Below are 18,170 nucleotides of genomic sequence, written 5' to 3'. Positions count from 1 at the left end.
AGAAGCTTTTTAGTTTGAATCCATCCCATTTATTGATTCTTGATATTAAATCTTATGCTATAGGAATCTTGTTAAGGAAGTTGGGGCCTAATCTGACATGATGGAGATTTAAGCCTACATTTTCTTCTAATAAACTTGGTATCTGGTTTAATTCCTAGGTCCTTGATCCACTTTGAGTTGAGTTTTGTGCATGGTGAGAGATAGGGGTTGAAATCAAACTACTCTAAGATTTCATCTCACTCCAGTCAGAATGGCAGCTATTATGAATACAAACAACAATAAGTGTTGGTGAGGATGTGGGGGAAAAGGCACACTCATACATTACTGGTGGGACTGCAAATATGGAAAGCTGTATGGAAAATCCTTGGAAAACTTTGAATAGAACCACAATTTGACCCAGCTATCCCACTCCTTGGTCTATACCCAAAAGACTTAAAAACAGCATACTACAAGGGACACAGCCACTTCAATGTTTATAGCAGCATAATTCACAATAGCTAAACTATGAACCAACCTAGATGCCCTTCAGTAGATAAATAGATAAAGCAAATGTTGTATATATACACAATGAAATATTACTCAGTATTAAAAGAGAATAAAATCATGGCATTTGCAGGTAATGAATGAAATTGGAGAAGATAATGATAAGTGAAGTAAGCCAATCCCCCCAAAACAAATGTCAAATGCTTTCTCTGATTTAAGGATGCTTATTCATAATATGCTGTGGGGGGTGGGGGAATGGGAGGATTAAATGAACTCTAGATTGGGCAAAGGGGAAAAGGGGAGGGAGGGGAAAGGAGGGAGCATAGGCGTAGAAAAGACAGTGGAATGTGATGGTCATCATTACCCTATGAATGAAGACATGTATGAAGACACAAGACACGAAGGATGTGACTCTACTTTGTGTACAACCAGAGATGAAAAATTGTGCTCTGTATGTGTACTATGAATTTTAATTCGTTCTGTTTATATATATATATATATATATATATATAAAACAAATTAAAATTAAAAATAAAGATATTGCATGTCCACATAAAACTGAAAAGTAAATATTTAAAAGTTAATGACAGAAAAAAACATGGTTCTCATAAGTATGAAAAGGAAATGTACATGTGTGTGTATGTGAACACAAACATTCTTTACCTAATCTCATGCATAGTGTATAATGTTTCAAGAGTAGAAAACCAGCTTAATCCTGTGAGGACTCTGGTTACTTTAGACTTCAAATAGGATGCTTTATTAGCAAGACATACTGAGAAAATACTTTCTTCGATTGATTTTGCAAACCAGTCAAAATTTCTTATTTGCCTTTTGCAAATTTTTAGTCAAAATTACACAAAAGTATGAATTTAAAAAAATCAACAGTCTAAGTCCAATAGGTTATAATTCTACCCACCCCTTCTAATTTGGGGGATGGTTAAGTTTCTCAGCATATTAATTTCATATCACCACTATCCATTTTCCTAACACACAGTTACCCATTTTCATACAGTGTGGAATGTTTTCCATTTTTTGATTTACTTTTATCCTGAGTGGTATTGTGCTAGAGGAATTAACAGACCTGTCTGGAGGTCTGGAGTCATCTATGTTGTGAGCTACTCTGTCTTTCACTCAAGAAGGGCTTTACTTCCTGTGTTAGAAATCATGCAGTCTTGATATCAGAAGAGGGAAATGAAAGAAACATGTTGAACTTCTTATTTTGCTTTAGTTGTTTGGACAGAGATTGCTGTTCAGAAGTAACTCAGGGAATGAAGTCTGTTTGTGGAATCTTACTTTTGTTATTTAACAACAACAAAAGAATTTGCAAATTCTGAGGCTCTGTGGTCGGTTCTGAGTGTCTGAATCTCAAAGGTCAATGCTAATGCTTGTACCTAGTTGAGGTTTAAATTGTGGAAAAAAAGAAAACAATTAAACACAGCTAGTGTAAGTGCAAATAATGCAACAGAAGCCCAAACAGAACTAAGGTAACAGAAGAAGCAGGAGTCCATGGTGAAGGAGCACAAAGGGGTGTGAGTTTGTTTGAATTCTCCAACATAAATTTAATGGAGCTTTTCTCTACTTGTTCTTATCTAATAGTTTGTCTGTGGCTCAAGAAAACACAAAAATTAGATGAAAATATTTCCTTGTATGCTTTGTGGAGAGATAATTATCATAGAAAAGAAAAAGACATTTTCAGTGAATTAATATATTGGGCATGTATGCTAATGCATTCTATATAGGTTATCTAACAAAAAATATCATTGAGTAATGAGAATTTTTTTCTGTACCTACAGAGGTTCTGAGTATGTCATTTTCTGTGGGTAATTAGCAGCAATGTGAATGATACATAATACTAATGAAAAAGAAAATGTTTGGCACTCAATATTAGTGATAGAAATTGAACTGCTGCAGAGATAATGTAAAAATGAGAAGATGTGATTTGAAAAAGTTACTGGAATCATTGCTGTGTATATATGATATCTAAGCAGTGATAACATATAAAGTAATAAAAAAAATCATTGGCCACTAAGTATAAAGTCCCTTGGTTCCTAGGGAGCTCATGTGAAATGGAGAGCCAGTGCATTGGGATGGCTAAAGGCCTGGAGTCAGATCTTACTTGTCTGAGTTTGCATTTCAACTGTGCCACCTGTTAGGTGTGTAACCTGACCTGACCGCCTTGTCAGTCTGTTTGAATACAAGTTTCCTTGTTAGTACCCTGTGGGTGATAACCATATTTTCCTTGTTATATGAGATGACATATTAAAACACTTAGAACAGAACTCAGAATTGTAACTGCTTAAAAAGAGTGACAGATCAATAGGCCAGTTTTGCCTGATGTATTCAGGGGGAAATAAAAGGAGCGGGGCAGGGACGGTGGAGAATACAAATGATTTTATTTTTACATAATTTCCCTTTTGATGCAATAGCATAAGTCGGTAAGGACCAGTAAGAATCAGAGACACCTTTGTGAAGCCTGAGGGAAGCCTGTCTGCAACGACATTTCACCCTGGCTGCATCCTCTCCCTGCACCTCCAAGTGTGCCTCATCATTTATCAGCTAGGATGCAGGTTATCCATCTTGTTAAGGTTCTCTGGAGCATTTATCACCTAGCAGTCAACGTGGAGAGGCACAGTGGAGCTACTTGTATAGTAGACGCTACCTGGATAACGTGTTTTATGTTGATTATTTACTTAGTGTTCAATGAATGAACACAAGCTTGAGAATTTTTGAGAATTTTTACAGTGAATATATTTTCCAACTATGTCCCTTGATACAATTTTTTTTTTCTGGTCAGAATGTAAAACAATAAAGTAAAATGTGTATGCATTATATATTACAAAGAGGAAGAGAGTTTTGCTATTACAAAAAATTATTTGGACACATTATTTTAACAGCAAGTTATACCTGTAAGTTATTGTGGATAGATATATTGTCTACTGTGTCGACCCCTAATTTTAATTCCATAATTAATAAAGCTTAAACATATTCAAATAATTTGGTGAAATGCTCTACATATCATATGAGTATTTCAAGGGTAGAAATGGGTTTTAAAGAGAGTTAAAAATAGATAATTAGCTCTGCAGAGAAATCTTCCAGAATAACTAAGGGGTCATCTGGGATGAGAATGGAGTTCTGAAAATTGTGGAGTCCTACAAGCTGGAAAATTGCCTGGAACTTGCTTAAGACTCAGGACTGACTCAGATATGAGAGGAAGAGGTGATAAGGGTATGTTAGTTAGAGAACATATGGCAATGTGTCCTTAAGTTGTTTTTTTTCCTATTTTTTAAGAGCGAGGAAAGTAAATGGAAGTTCAGTTTCTAACTTTGAATTATATCCTGCTAAAGATGATAATAACTTCCTTAATAATCTATTTTTTTATTTCTTATTACAAAGTTAGAATTATGAAGATCACATGTTAGATATTAACATGTTTGCAATACTTTCTGTTGGATCCATTCATGTTTCTTTTTTTTCCTTTTCTTCCATGTAGAAGTAATTAGTTGCCAAGTGGGCAAGACCAACTCCATTCTTTGGCAGATTTTTCATTTAGAATATCTATTCTTAGAAAAAGTGACCACAAAAAGCCAATTGCCAGTTAACTTCACAGTTTTCCCCCTCCCCAAATAAATGCCATAAAGAAGAATTTTTCCACCAGAACACTTCATATATAATGTCTGATTAAGCCATCGATTTCTTCCTTTGATAATGATACAGAATTACTCTAGGAGGGTCAAGGTGAAGAGGCAGGAATGGTGAGCTTAATTAATGTCCCAAATTAATTCATTTTCCTTTTTGTTTTTATCCATTTTGTTTTTCTAGTACTTGAATAAGGAGTTAGGTCTATAAGCCTTTATAAAGGCAAAGTCAAGGAGGTCATGATTATCATTGTTTTAGTAATAATAACAGGCGAACTGTCAACTATTTGTTATATATTTGACATGGTGCTATATTCCTCACATATTATGATTTCAATGAATTTCGGTAGTCTTATGACTCATGTACTCTTTATATCCAGACTGTACAGATAAAGGTATCAAGAAGAAAGATTTTGGGGCTGGTGTTGTGACTCAGCTGTAGAGTGCTCACCTAGCACATGCAAGTCCCTGGGTTCAATCTTCAGCACCACATAAAAATAAATAAATAAAATAAAGGTATTAAAAGAATCAGGAGTCATATTAAAAAAAGAAAGGTTTTAAATAATTTTCTTTACACAGAAAAGTTAGCAAGTAGAAAATAATTAAAAATGGATTTTCTAGACTATTCACTCTACTAGCATAAAAACAAGGTACACTAATGGAAATAAATGCTCATATTGCTTTGATATTTCCTGTTTTTTATTCTTCTGTGATAAATTTTAGGATTTTTTTTTTAGTTCCATGTAGAATGTCATTGATATTTTGGTGGGAATCACAATTATATCACCATGAGAGATCCTGCTGACATCACAATATCTGATCTCAAATTAAGTATATATGGAGAAGAGATAGCAGATTTTCCAAATGGTGCTGGGAAAACTGGACATCCACATGTAGAAAAGTGAAACTAGACTTTTACCTCTCACCCTTCGCAAGAATCAACTCAGTGTGGATCAAAGACCTAGGAATTAGACCAAAAACATTGCAAGTTCTAGAAGAAAATACAGGGTTAAACCCTCCAACATATTGGTGCAGGCACCAACTTCCTTCATAAGACTCCTAAAACTCAAGAAATAAAGCAAAAAATCAATAATGGGATGGCATCAAATTAAATTCTTCAGCACAGCAAAGGAAACAATTAAGAAGCAGAAGGAAAACAGAGTGTACAGAATGCGGGAAAGTCTTTGCCAGCTACTCTTTTGACAGGAGATTAATATCCAGAATATATATAGAACTAAAAAAAAAAAATAACACCCAAATAACATAACCCCACCAGTATATGGGCAAAAGTATTAGACAGACATTTCTCAAAAGGAGAAATGCCATTGATCAATAAATATCTGAAAAAGTGTTCAACATCCTTAGCAATCAGGGAAATGAAAATCAAAACTACAGTGAGATTTTATCACATTCCAATTAGAATGACGTCCATTGAGAATACAAATGACAATAATTGCTGGTAAGGATGAAGGAGGAGGTACACTCATACATGGTTCATGGGACTACAAATTAATACGACCACATTGGAAAGCAGTGTAAAGATTCCTCAAAAGACTAGGAATGTAATTACAGTATCCCACTCCTTGATATTTATCCCAAAGTACTAAAATCAGCATACTATAGTGATACATGCATATGACTGTTGATAGCAGCACACTCTACAATAGCCAAGCTGTGCAACCAACAGTTGAGGTGCCCGTCAACAGATAAAAGGGTAAGGAAATGGGGAATCTCATGAAAATAGAGAGAATAACAGTGGAATATAAGGAAGGGATTGAGAAGATACATGGGGAAGAAAAGGAATAGGGGAATTAAATTGACCAAACTGTGTTATGGCTGGCATGAATATATCACAACATTCTACTTTTATGTATTGTTATAATGTGTCAGCTACAAATAAATGTTAAAAAGATCATTAAATTTTAATATAATTATAAATGGTAATATACATCATTCTATTTCCTTTAGTAGATAAAATGTTGTGTTGAATTCTGCCTCTCCATAATTATGAAAGCATTGTAGTTACCATGTCCAGCCTTATTTGTAGCTAAGAGAAAAGGTTTAAATATGTTGCCTTTAGGTTACACAGGGAGGAAAAGTTAGCAAGTTGAAAATAATTAAAAATGAACTTCATAAACTATGGAATTCAATAGTACATCTGATATTTTATACACTAAAAGAAAAATGCAAGGAAATGTGTGAAATAAATTTGTGTAAATCACTTTAATAGACTTTATAAACATTGTACATTAATTTTATTTATTTTGCTTATTATTCATGTTCGAAAATGGAGTTTCTAATTATTATTGGAAGTATTAGAAATACAAAGTGATTTGACATCTTAATGTCTCCAGTATTTATTAGGGAATCATCATGAAAATATTTGTTTTTTTAGTTCAATTTTAGACGCTTAAACATTTTCTTTCTTTCTTCTTTTTTCTTTCTTTTTTTTTATGCCCACCATGACAAAATATCAGATAGTTTCCACAGCTTCTGGGAATTTTCAAATATTAAGATAAACAATCTATTTTCCGTTTAACAGATGACCTTAACTTCACACCCAGGGTGAGTTCTATGTCTTTCTACTGTTTCTGGTTCTCTGGGTCTGGATTGGGGTGGGAAAAGAGAGATAAGGGGCATGATAAGTATGCTGGAGCAATCATAACTTCACAGCCAGTGTCCTCCGTGATGACAGGCAGCTGGGTCCTGACCCTCTATGCTAGGGTACATGCATGCATTGGGTAGTCAGAGACACATCTCAAAAACTTGAGGTTTCTGTTGTTCCTTCAGCTGTGTGGCATGCTCTTTGGATGACTGGTTTAAGCTTCCTCCAAGCATCTGCCATCTGTGCAACCTTTCTACAGAAGCAATCATTTAATCTGCGGGAAACTTACGCAGCTTTGCCTGGTTGAAGACTGGGACTTGCATTGTCCCCAGCTATCATTGTCCCCTTCCCTACCAACTCAGAATCAGTCAGCCTTCCTTAGAGCTCTCTGGGTTCAAAAGGCAGCAAAACATTCTAGTTTCAAAGTACTACCTTGTGATTGAGATGTCAGTAGCTCCTTTTCCAGAATATCACAGTTCTCATTGGTGGATTGAAAGACAGATACAGACATATCTGAATATATAAAAGGTCACAGAGTTCTTTTCTCCATTTATCTCATTAGCGTCCTTGTCTTTCAACTCTTTGATATCGAATACCATTTCACAGCAGACAGGAGAACCTGAAGCTACTTTGTGGGTTTTCATTAGCCTCGTGCACTTATTACCAAACTGTACTCCACAGTATGAAACAGAGTTTTAACCAGAGGCACACTTTTTCATGGTACTCACACTTCATTGAAACTTATTCACATGAAGCTTGCTACAGTGATTAAAAAAGAACTTGTTTTGACAGAATAGGAAAACTCCATCAACTTTACCCCCACCAGGTATTTTATTAATGAATCCAAAGGAGCTGAAATGTCAAATTCCTAAATTCTTAGGCAGATTTTGAAAAACAATTGCTGTACTTGATAACTATCTTGAAATATACTCATGTATTAAGTAATTCTATATCACTATTCCACATTAATATGCAGTGAAAATCAATAGAGTTTCTATACATGACTAAATAAAATAGATTGGGATTCATTACTATATTCAGTCAAGAAATATTTATTGCTTATTTACTATGTGCCGGAGACCTTTTTAGACAAAAGAAAGGAACAAGACTGATTCCTTTCCACATACAGTTTACTTTTTAATAAGGAGAGAGATAATAAATCATATATTATATTATACTTATTTTACTATACTATGTTATATTATATGTGATTTGATTTTTAAAAAGCTAAAGCAAGTGTCACAAGGTTGAACAGTGTTCAATAAATCTTTCTGAGGAAGTCACATCTGATCACTGAACATAGTGTGAGAATGAAAAATACAAGTGTTTGGGAGAAGATTGTTTCAAGCACAGAACAAGAGATTGAAAGAGTAAATTACGAGTTGGGAAGAGGAAAGAGAACAGACCTCATAAGCAGATAAAAGAAGATAATATGTGATACATAGGTCAGGTCAAAAGTTGATTTATATTTTGAGTGTGCAGTGAAGGCACATACTAGATCACCACATACTAGGAAATAAAGGGGTTCCCATTCTGGCAGAGCATATTAGCCACGATAATGACTCCCTATTATTTATGGAGTGTGCAAGTTTTGTCAAGCACTGATTTGGGGGTTTGTTTTACATATTTTATTGTTTATTCTGTTTATTCCCCCTCATGTTAAAGAGCCAGACAAGACTTTATTTTTTATTTTTTAGCTTGCAAACTGAGGTCCAGAAAAATCAGGCAGTTTGACAAAGTTCAAATGATTATTGAAATAAAAGGGACCAAATTCAAACTTACTTCTGGGAGGCTCAAGTAGATGCAATGCATAAACTATATTTTCTGATTCCTACAATAAACTTTAAGTGTTTTCTTATTTTAATTATCAGTACTTTAAAGCTTACCTATAAAACTGCATTTTCCTCCTGGGGGCTATTTCAGTACTGTGGGAAATATCTACAAGCATCTACATTAATTTAGACTTTATTAAAATTTACGAAAAATAGGTCATGATTTAAGCTTAAGAAACAGCAATATGTGTGCAATATCAAATGACCAGATGAAAGACAAAAGTTACTGAAATACTATGAATATAATTTCTAGGAATTTGTAACTTCTCTACTAGAATTGGATAGCCTTATTCGATATGATTAAAAGTGACAATTTTGGACCAGGTGCAGATGCTCTTTTCAGTGAATCCTGTAGTTGACAATCCTAACATCAACTAATCCAGAACCTGCTTTAAGACATCTGCTTAGTGTTACTGAACACAAATAGCATATCTATTCTTGTAGATATTGCATCCTTTTTATAAGTTGTTATTCCAAACACACCAGCCTTTCATCCAGGGCAGAACCAACTGTGATACCCACAGATCCCATTTCTGTTTTTCCAACCTGTTTTCCATGGATTGATTCATCCATTGTTTATCACACTTTCCAGTTCTGCAGCCAAGATGACATCACTCTGCTTTGTGAACATGATGAGCAAGCCCTCTTGGAGCCAATCACCATCATTGCCCTAAGTACACTTCTGATTTCTATGTCAGTATGATAGAAGTACAAGCTTTCTATCAATTGATACATTGCTATTCTACTTACAAGTTTTAGCTTTTAAAAATATTTGTGTTCAGCATTTTTTATGTTTTCCTTAGTTCATAATGATGCTAATGCATTTGAATTTACTGCATCTTCTATCTTCAAATTCAATTATACTAGCTTCTTAAATTGTTATTTTTCTTATCTGATTTTCTCATCTTTTTGTAAAGTAATGATATTGGTGTCACCAACTTAATGATTCCTAGATCCTTATGATAAAAATATTTTTTTTAATTATATAATATGGATATTCAAGTTTCAAAGTCTAGAGGGAAAATACATAAACATTCCACTACCCTACCAAAACTCAAAATGACTTGAAATATTTGATTTTGATTTAAGAATCTATTGCCAATTTGGTTCAGATCAGTCTTACATGCTATTAATAAAAAAAGGTCATATGAAGCATTTTGAAGAGCACCATATTTAATTTAATTTCAAACTATAATTTTTGAAGTCCATCTTGATTTGGATATCATAAAGGCCATTATTTACAAGTTGATGGAAATTAAAGTGTTGTGTTGTCTTATAGTATAATATTACCCTAAAGTTTTATGCCAATGGCTTAGCATTTATTTCCTTTAAAATATCACAATAAAAGTAACTATTGCACCTCATTTTCTATTTTAAAAAAATGGCACTGAACATCAGTTATATTGCAAGCTGTTAATAGAAAAGGAAATGCTGAGAATCATATCACACTTTATAATACGAGTGGTATGAGTCTGTGTAGTTTATTATAATATTTAGAATAAAAAGAAGTTCAAATTTGCATCAAAATGAATCCTTTCACTTATTTCTCATTTTTAGTAGAAATAAAAATTTATTTAATTTTTTTCATACTTTATACCAGTTTTATAAAGTTTAAATTTAATGATAAGTAAATGTTGACATGCTTTTCACCATTGTATTTTGGCATGATAAAAGTATATATTCGGTTGCAATATGAAAATAATCTATGAAAAATTTCAAAGTATATTTTCCTGCATCTCTTTAATGTCAAACTATAATATAAAAACAGCACAAACTTATAATATATAAATCTGAGTAATTCATCTATATCAAATATATGTACAAATTTTAAATGAGGTTTAAAGAGCCTTCTTGACAAGAATTTTAAAATATCAAACCCAAATGATTCATAGAATCTTTCACAGTCTCGCCTATTAATGTAACATAAATGTTTTTACATGTCTATGTAACCATCAGATTCTCCAGATGATAAGTTTTATCTCTCTATATCATCAGGAACCTCTCTCATCGATGCTTTATTCTTAATTTGCAGGAATATAATAATTGAATGAATGAGACAACATTGGAGGGCCTGATTCTCTTTCTTAGGTAAGACAATTAAACACTTTGAGAATTTGCCCTGGATAGAATGGATCTTATGAGGAACATTGCAGTCATGAGGTGGCACTGGCTTGCACTAGCATCTGAGGTCTATTTATGTGCATCTCTTCCAACATTTTTCTTTAAGGCAATGTACTCCCAGGACATCGGAAAACTACAAACGCAGGCTCACCAGGCTGCAGAAAGCCAGACCACACAACGCATTTTGCTCAAATGGGCATTAGCACTTTGGGGATTTTTTTTATGGTAAAAAGTCCTAATTGTTGGAGTGCACTGCAGAACCAAACATACATGCTAATCTTTTAAATCGAGGTCCCAGCTCATTAAGGTAATCAAAATTTTCATCCTGGTCGGTGTCGGTTGACCCTAAGGAGCTCAGGGAGCCGGCCAAGGACCCCAGGCCCTCGAAGGCGTAGGTCTGAAGGGAGTCAAAGGGTGGGGCGCACGGGTCCGAGTCCGCCTCGTCCAGCTTCTCCAGGATGAATTTCCTGAAGAGGGCGCTGTCGGGGCCCACCTGCAGGGACTGCCGGTAGAGGCTCCGGATCTCCGCGGAGGTGGTCTTGCGAGCCCTGCGTTCCCGCATCACCGCGGTGCTTCTGAGCTCGGCGATGTCGAAGGCCTCTGTGTCTTCTTCTCCGCCTCCTTCATCATCGTAGCAGAAGATGTTCTCTCCGAAGAGGTCCCCTTTCTCAGGAAAGAGGATCTGCTTTCTTTGTTGTCTTAGAGCCAACATCAAAAATATAAACCCTGATGAAGAAAATGTATCAGAATGTGAATGAGCGCACACACAGAGCATAATGAACTCCACAATCCTGAGCTTGTTACAAGCTCCAGACACAACCTTGATTTTGAAGATAACGTGACAGAAAGTAATTTAAAACTGGACTTGCAAAATGACATAAGGAAGAAGATAACAAACATTCTGGCTGATGACTTAGAGGGAAAACACTGTGAAAATACAATGAACTGTTTTCTCTGAACAATTTAGAATTCAAATTTGACTTTTCTCAAATATTAAAATGGAACCAAGTAGATTAATGGAGCATTTTTTCCAATCTGAAGACACTTGGCAAACTTAGTGACCAATGAGTCCGGTTAAAGTAAGTTCAGAACAGGACAGTTTGATATTCCACATTAAGGGGACATTCTGTGACATGATTATTTTCTAAGTTGGTATTTATTGACCACAAAATATATGTCAGTTTCTTGTAAAAATTTATATTTATTGATTGATTTAATTCTTATTAAATTCACATATATGTTATATCCCTTTAAGATGAGAAAAGTGAAGCCTAAAAGCATTTAAATCACATCCCCAGAAAGACCCAGCTGGGAGACAGAAAGGTCATCTTCAAATTAAGAAAGTTGTTTCAGAGCCTGGGCCCCATGATACCACATTAATTTCAGAAACTCCAAACTATCTTGCATTTGAATCATAACACTAGTTTGTGCAGATCAATATTTATTACACAAAATAGTTTTAGCAAAATGTAGAAACAGAACAATTTCAGAACACTTTTTAATTAGAAGAAAAACTGTGTGTGCATATGCAGGTGCATGCTTGTGTGTGAGTATGTGTGTGTGTGTGTGTGTGTGTGTGTGTGTGCACATCTAAGCTAACCAACCTTTCTACATCCTTGGATTTACATATCTTTTCAGCACATCAGAGATAGGATTTGAAACACATATCAAGGGATGTTAGAATTTTCACAAAGATAAATATATTGGTACTATTTTATACAAAAAGAAAATAGTGAGGAGTCTCAGGTTAGTAAAATTAGAAATTAAAGATGAGGCATCATAACTGATATCAGAAAATAAAGGATAATAAAACATACTGTAAACTATCACAGACCAAGTAATTGGAATTAATAGATAAATTCCTAAAAATATATAGCTACCAACACTGTGCCAAGGAGAAACTGGAAATCAGGACAGAACGATAAGTAGTAAGCATATTGAATCAATAATCAAAATCTATATTAAAGTCTAGGACCTCATGGTTTCAATGCTGAATTCTACTGAACAACTGAAGAAGTAATTCCAGTACATCTCAAAATCTTCTAAAAAATTAGGAGAGGGAATACTTCCAGATTCATTTTATGAGGCTAATAACACTTTTTGATACTGAAACCAGACAAATATACTGCAAGAAAAGAAAACTACAGACCAACATCACTGATGAACATAGATGCAAAAATCCTCTAAAAGGGTTGGGGAAGCAGGGAGGACAGGGAAGGTGGCCATAACCACTGTTACTTCATAAGGTTACTATGAAGATAAAATTTTGTAACACATGCAGAGCACGAGGACTATGTTCTGGACAACAGAAGTGCCCAATTGTTCTTAGGTATTTTTATATCTTATATTTATGCAATGTATATGTCAAAACATTTATTAACTGGCATACATACACATACTCTTAAAATTGAAGTGGTCAGTGATCTTCGGTTTGAAATGTGGATTTGCCCACTCTATTTTTCAATTACTCTATTTGGTTTTAAAATTATAATACATTTAGAATAGCAATTAAACCATACTGCTGTAACATAATTATGTATTTATCATGTTACTTTAATAAGTGAAGATATGTTCAGTTCAGCACTACTTACCACATATTACCATAATGAAGATCAGAATAGCAATTATTACTTCCACCCTGAGTCCCAAGAAAAGCACGAGTTTCTTATCACTGCAGGTCTGTGTATTCCCACTGTCATCACAGTCACAGACATGTATGGTAAGTGTGTTTGTACTTGTAAGTGATGGGATCCCGTTGTCCGCAATTAAAATGGTTATGAAGAAGTTGGGCTCTTCTTGAAGGCTAAACCCACTTCTATTAGTCAAAATTGTAGCTGTGTTATCTAAAACAAGATACCAAAATTTATCAACAACATAAAATAAGTCAATCCATCTTGTGTATTAGAGCCACTACTATAGAGATATGATTAAATAAGTTCAAATAAAAGAGAAAATTTTTGATTAAAAGACAACTTGAAGGTTCCCTGAAAATTAATTAATGCTTTGACATTACCTAATTGTGAAAATGAGATGAATTATTTAAATCAGTTCCAAAACGTTTTTGAGAAATATAGAAAATAAAAGCAGAGCAGAGCAAACATTTCTATAGCCACATATGAGCATTTATAGGGGTTACTAGCATTAATTTTATGCAGATGCTACCAGTTTTATTTGGATCAACTGCACTAACACTGCTTTTTCTAACATCTAGAGCCCATTATTTTCATACATCCTAGAAATACGTAGATTTTCTATTATATAACTATTAAAGCATGTGATCTCAAATAGTAGGTTTTCTAATTAGAAAAAGAAACTGATTTTACTTTTAGGGAAAGATAATAGTAGGATATCTCATTTTGACTTCACTCATTTTATTTTTAAAATTCAGAGAATCTTCAAACAATTTTCATATAGAGAAGCCACTCAAAATATTAATGAAAATGCCCAACACATACTCAAAATGTAAAATTGTTTTTCCCCAAGTCCCAAGATATTCTGAATGATGTTTGTCAATGTGATTCTTTGGGTCTTAGATCTATATTTCCTCTGTATTTTTTTTTTTATTCAGAATAGTTTTGCCATACCTAAGTATGTTCTGAATCCATCAGTCTGCTTTATAAGATGATGATAGTAAAGTGCAAATAAATGAAATCTTCTTGAAATGCATATGTAGTTAAAACTTTTTCCAAATCATCTTTTCAATGCTAAAAAGATAATGCTCTTGAAGTCCATAAAACCCATGAAATTTATGTACGAGGCAGATTTAAGTGGTGAGAAACGGTTCTCATCTTTTCAATTCAATGTGTTTTATTACCTTACTTGGGACTACAAACATTAAACCAAACTTGTGTTCTTTAGGTTTTGCTATATTTATTTTGCCTCAGTAATATATTTTGAATTATTATAAAGATATATAAGACATATTATATTTGATACTTGTGGGATTTTTTTCTAAATATATTTGAACTACTTTCACTAAGAATTTGATACAAATAAAATAGAGACATGTGTCTGTGCCCTCTCCCACCAAAGGCACCTCTGAATTGGAGACTGGACCCAGTGGTGGGGAGAAACGGCTCAGGTATCTGGTCATAGATATTTGAGTGGCTTATATATTTGAGGTAAAAAGAAAGGTTTAAATAGAAATCTATATTATGGCCAAATATCTCTTCCTAAAACAAATTTAAAAGGAGCAGAATGGCCTTCTATAATTAATCCACTTCTACACAAAAGGAAGAGAAATTCTTTTTCTACCCCAAATCCTTCCAGAATATTTTATCCTTTGATTTATAAAATAATTTTGTTTAGAGGGAAAAGAAAAAAAATAAACGACTTTCATATATTTATAACTCCTTATTGATGACTTTAAACATTTGTGAATCAAAAAAACCTCACCTCACAGTACACTAAGGGTATTTTCTCTTCAGACAAATACTGAAGATTAAGATAGACATGAACGGCTAGGGTTGTGGCTCAGTGGTAGAACACTTGCCTAGCACATGTGAGGCCCTGGTTTTGATCCTCAGCACCACATTAAAAATAAATAAGTGAAATAAAAGTATTGTGTCCAACTATAACTAAAAAAAGAAATGTAAAAAGAAAAAGATAACGAAGGAATCGAGAATCCAGGACTGCAATGAAGTTTGCCGGGTCAGACAGAAAAGGGCTTACAGCCACTGTGACTTTAAAAACCCACCTCTAATTTGAAAAAATTCAGTGAGAAGGAAGTGTGGCCAGTATTTTCAGAAGTTGACTCTGAGTTTGTTTTTTTTTTTACTTTTTTATTATTACTCTTTTGCTTTATTTCTTGACATTATGATATTAAAAACAGTGTGAAAAAACAATGCCTCAAGTTCCATTAAAATAAAAAAGTGATTTATGAAACATGAGTCAAAAATCATTATGACTGAATGGTGTTACCTTGATTATCTCTGATTGTGAAACTTGAGTTGTTTGTGTCTTCTGCAGAGAGAGTGAAATAAAAGTGGTGGTCTTCTATGGATTCATCTCTGTCTACTGCGCTGATGGTTTGAATCACCTATGAAAAGACAGGGATAGACTTTTATCCTTGCTGTATTGATTCAGGGCAATTATCACTGCTATTATTATTTTCAGCTTTTATTAAGTACTTTAGCCAAATAATTAGGAACACTACAGATGGGTAATTGTCAAATCATGGAGAAGATTAAACATTTTCTTAGGCAACAATAATTTGTATGTTGTGATTTATAAAGAGGGTTATGATTTTACATAATACATTCTCATAAATGGATCATGTGGATTCCAGAAGCTAAATTTGTTGGAAGTTCTTCGAACATTGTTGCTATATTTTGACATCATCTCTTACCCTCCTTTCCTACATTTTCCCTTTCCTTCTTTCTTTACTTCCTTCTTTATTCTGACTTCTTCTGAAATCCAGTCATTATGACTTGCTGAATTTATACATTTCCTTTTTATACTGAGTGCAAAACGGGTAGAGTTATTGTCTTACTAAAGTATTTGCTAAAGTAATGAGTTTTTTAATTGATTTGAGGGAATAAAGCATTTAAAGCTTAGGGGCAAAGTATATGATTTCCTTTGACCCATAAAGATTATAAGAAAAGCGTTTTCAATCAAAATATGTTCCACTATTTATCTCAGATCATAAAACGGTGAAGTAATGCAGATATGAACACATCAGTTCTGAATTAATTCTTTTATTTCAAAACATGAATGTGTCAGTCAAGTAGTTCATTATTGTCAAAAAAAGATATGCTTGTCAAGATAGCATAGTGAGATTTGTGATTAATTCTGAAAATCGAAGTAAATTGAGTATAGAAGCTAGTGTTTTAAATTTTCTATAATTAAAGTGCTTTTAACAATGTGTCAGACAAAACCATCCTCAGTTGCATGATGACAAATACAAATTTATGAAGCTATATTTCAAATAACCAATCTCTCTCTACATGCATAAAGAACATTGTGAGGCTAATGCAATTTGTCTATTTCTCTGCATTCATTTATATTTTTTATAACCTCCCTAAGTAAATAATAAATTTGTGATAACTAAATAATACAATAAAAGAAAAAATTTTCATTCAATCCATGTTTAAAATAATTAATGCAAGTGTTGAATCAGGATGGTACTTTAATTTCAAAATATCATATGCTTTTATATAAGTTGTTTTGTGTAGGTTTTTGTGTAAGGAGAGGACAAGTCCTAACAGTCTCATACTGTGAATCTCAGCTTTACTACTTGCAAATTTTCTAAGTTTAAAAACTGTAGACATGAACACTTTCAAATTCATCTTTAGGATCCTGTGCTTTAACTTATCAAAGAGTTTATTGCCCAATTGGCATATTTCTATTAAGTTTTCTTTGTGAAAACATTCTCTTGTTGATATTTGTACAGGGTGGTGTCCTAAATGATATTAGTAATCTCCTTATATGAATAGCAAGGTAAGATCGATGGCATACTCTAAAATTCATTTTTATGACATCATTTTTGATGTCACATACACTCTAGATTTTTAGACACCAGATACTTTATCTTATCACCTAATGCTCCATATTGAACACAAAATTTTGAGTATATGGTGAAAATCTCCACTTTGAATATAAGGGCTTAAGAAGACTGCAGAGGCTTTGAATATATTTTGAAATACATTTAAAATACTATCCCAACTATAGTATTAGTAGACCGAGAGGGCAAGGATTCAAAACTCTGTCTCCTTTCAACAAACATAATTACACTTCTATTTGCTTTATAAATTGAGCCTCAAATAAAAATATCCTTTATTGGATTCCAGTGCCTTAAAACATAAGAATCCAATCAGTCCATATGAGGAACCATTGATTCAATTGAATTAACCTTGAACACGTGACATGTACACTTTTCATGAAAACAAAAAAATCCCTAACAAAGGACAACACTAAAATTTCTTCACTGAGAATATTCATTTTTCCTTTCAAAATAACATTGAAAAGGACTTTGTGTTAATTTTTCAATAAAATTCTAAGAAAATCCTGTTTGTTACATTGCCCAGAGGTCTAAACGATTTACTTATGTTGACTAACTTGGGACTCATTTCTGCCCTTCTATATTTATGAGAGAAGCAAAGACAAGTTGAAAAGTTAGGAACATACAACAAGCCACCATGATTAAAAAGACTGGAAATAGAAGCAATCGAATAATTCCAAATTACAACAAATGTCAAGAGCTCATACTTTTAATTTTCTCCTTTCTCTCTGGGTAGAATTTTGCCCCATGTCTTTCTCATATACTACATTCAATTTCCTATCTATAGTACTGTGAACTCTATGATGGAAATATATTGTGCCAGCCTAGAGAGTCTTTTAATAGGGATTCATCAATGGATTCAATGCTATTCTATATATTATTTCACCTAATCTTGCCATAACCCTTTTGAATAAATCCTGTTATTGACCCCATTTAACCTTGAGTTTTATGTAAGAAAAGGGCTGGCTCAGAATGACAATGCAATCTCAGTCTCG

General features: G+C 33.5%; 1 protein-coding gene and 1 long non-coding RNA gene across 7 annotated transcripts in view; one reads left to right on the top strand and one right to left on the bottom strand.

Annotated features, from left to right (window-relative positions):
• Positions 1-1,896: 1,896 nt before the first annotated feature.
• Positions 1,897-15,682, top strand: LOC144369757 (uncharacterized). Of its 4 annotated transcripts, none has more exons than XR_013429491.1 (5): positions 1,916-2,010; positions 6,661-6,683; positions 9,148-9,248; positions 10,588-10,643; positions 10,783-15,682. It is a non-coding gene; the product is annotated as an uncharacterized LOC144369757 (long non-coding RNA). The 4 variants fall into 4 exon arrangements; XR_013429488.1 differs by having other exon boundaries at positions 6,596-6,683; XR_013429489.1 differs by having other exon boundaries at positions 1,916-2,012; positions 6,600-6,683.
• The window catches only part of Cdh19 (cadherin 19), a 76,993-nt gene continuing 68,843 nt past the window's right edge, over positions 10,021-18,170 (bottom strand). For all 3 annotated transcript variants that reach the window (XM_078029906.1, XM_078029905.1, XM_078029907.1), the window contains 3 exons: positions 15,597-15,714; positions 13,268-13,519; positions 10,021-11,402 (listed from right to left, as the gene is read on the bottom strand). In XM_078029906.1, coding sequence (XP_077886032.1) covers positions 10,912-11,402; positions 13,268-13,519; positions 15,597-15,714 — 861 coding nt within the window. In that variant the 3' untranslated portion in view covers positions 10,021-10,911. The remainder of the gene's footprint in view (positions 11,403-13,267; positions 13,520-15,596; positions 15,715-18,170) is intronic.

This window comes from Ictidomys tridecemlineatus, chromosome 13, assembly GCF_052094955.1.
Source record: "Ictidomys tridecemlineatus isolate mIctTri1 chromosome 13, mIctTri1.hap1, whole genome shotgun sequence".
In the NCBI taxonomy this organism is placed as follows: Eukaryota; Metazoa; Chordata; class Mammalia; order Rodentia; family Sciuridae; genus Ictidomys; species Ictidomys tridecemlineatus.
Note: the sequence above shows the minus strand (reverse complement) of the source record. Positions and strands in the feature narration are given on the sequence as shown.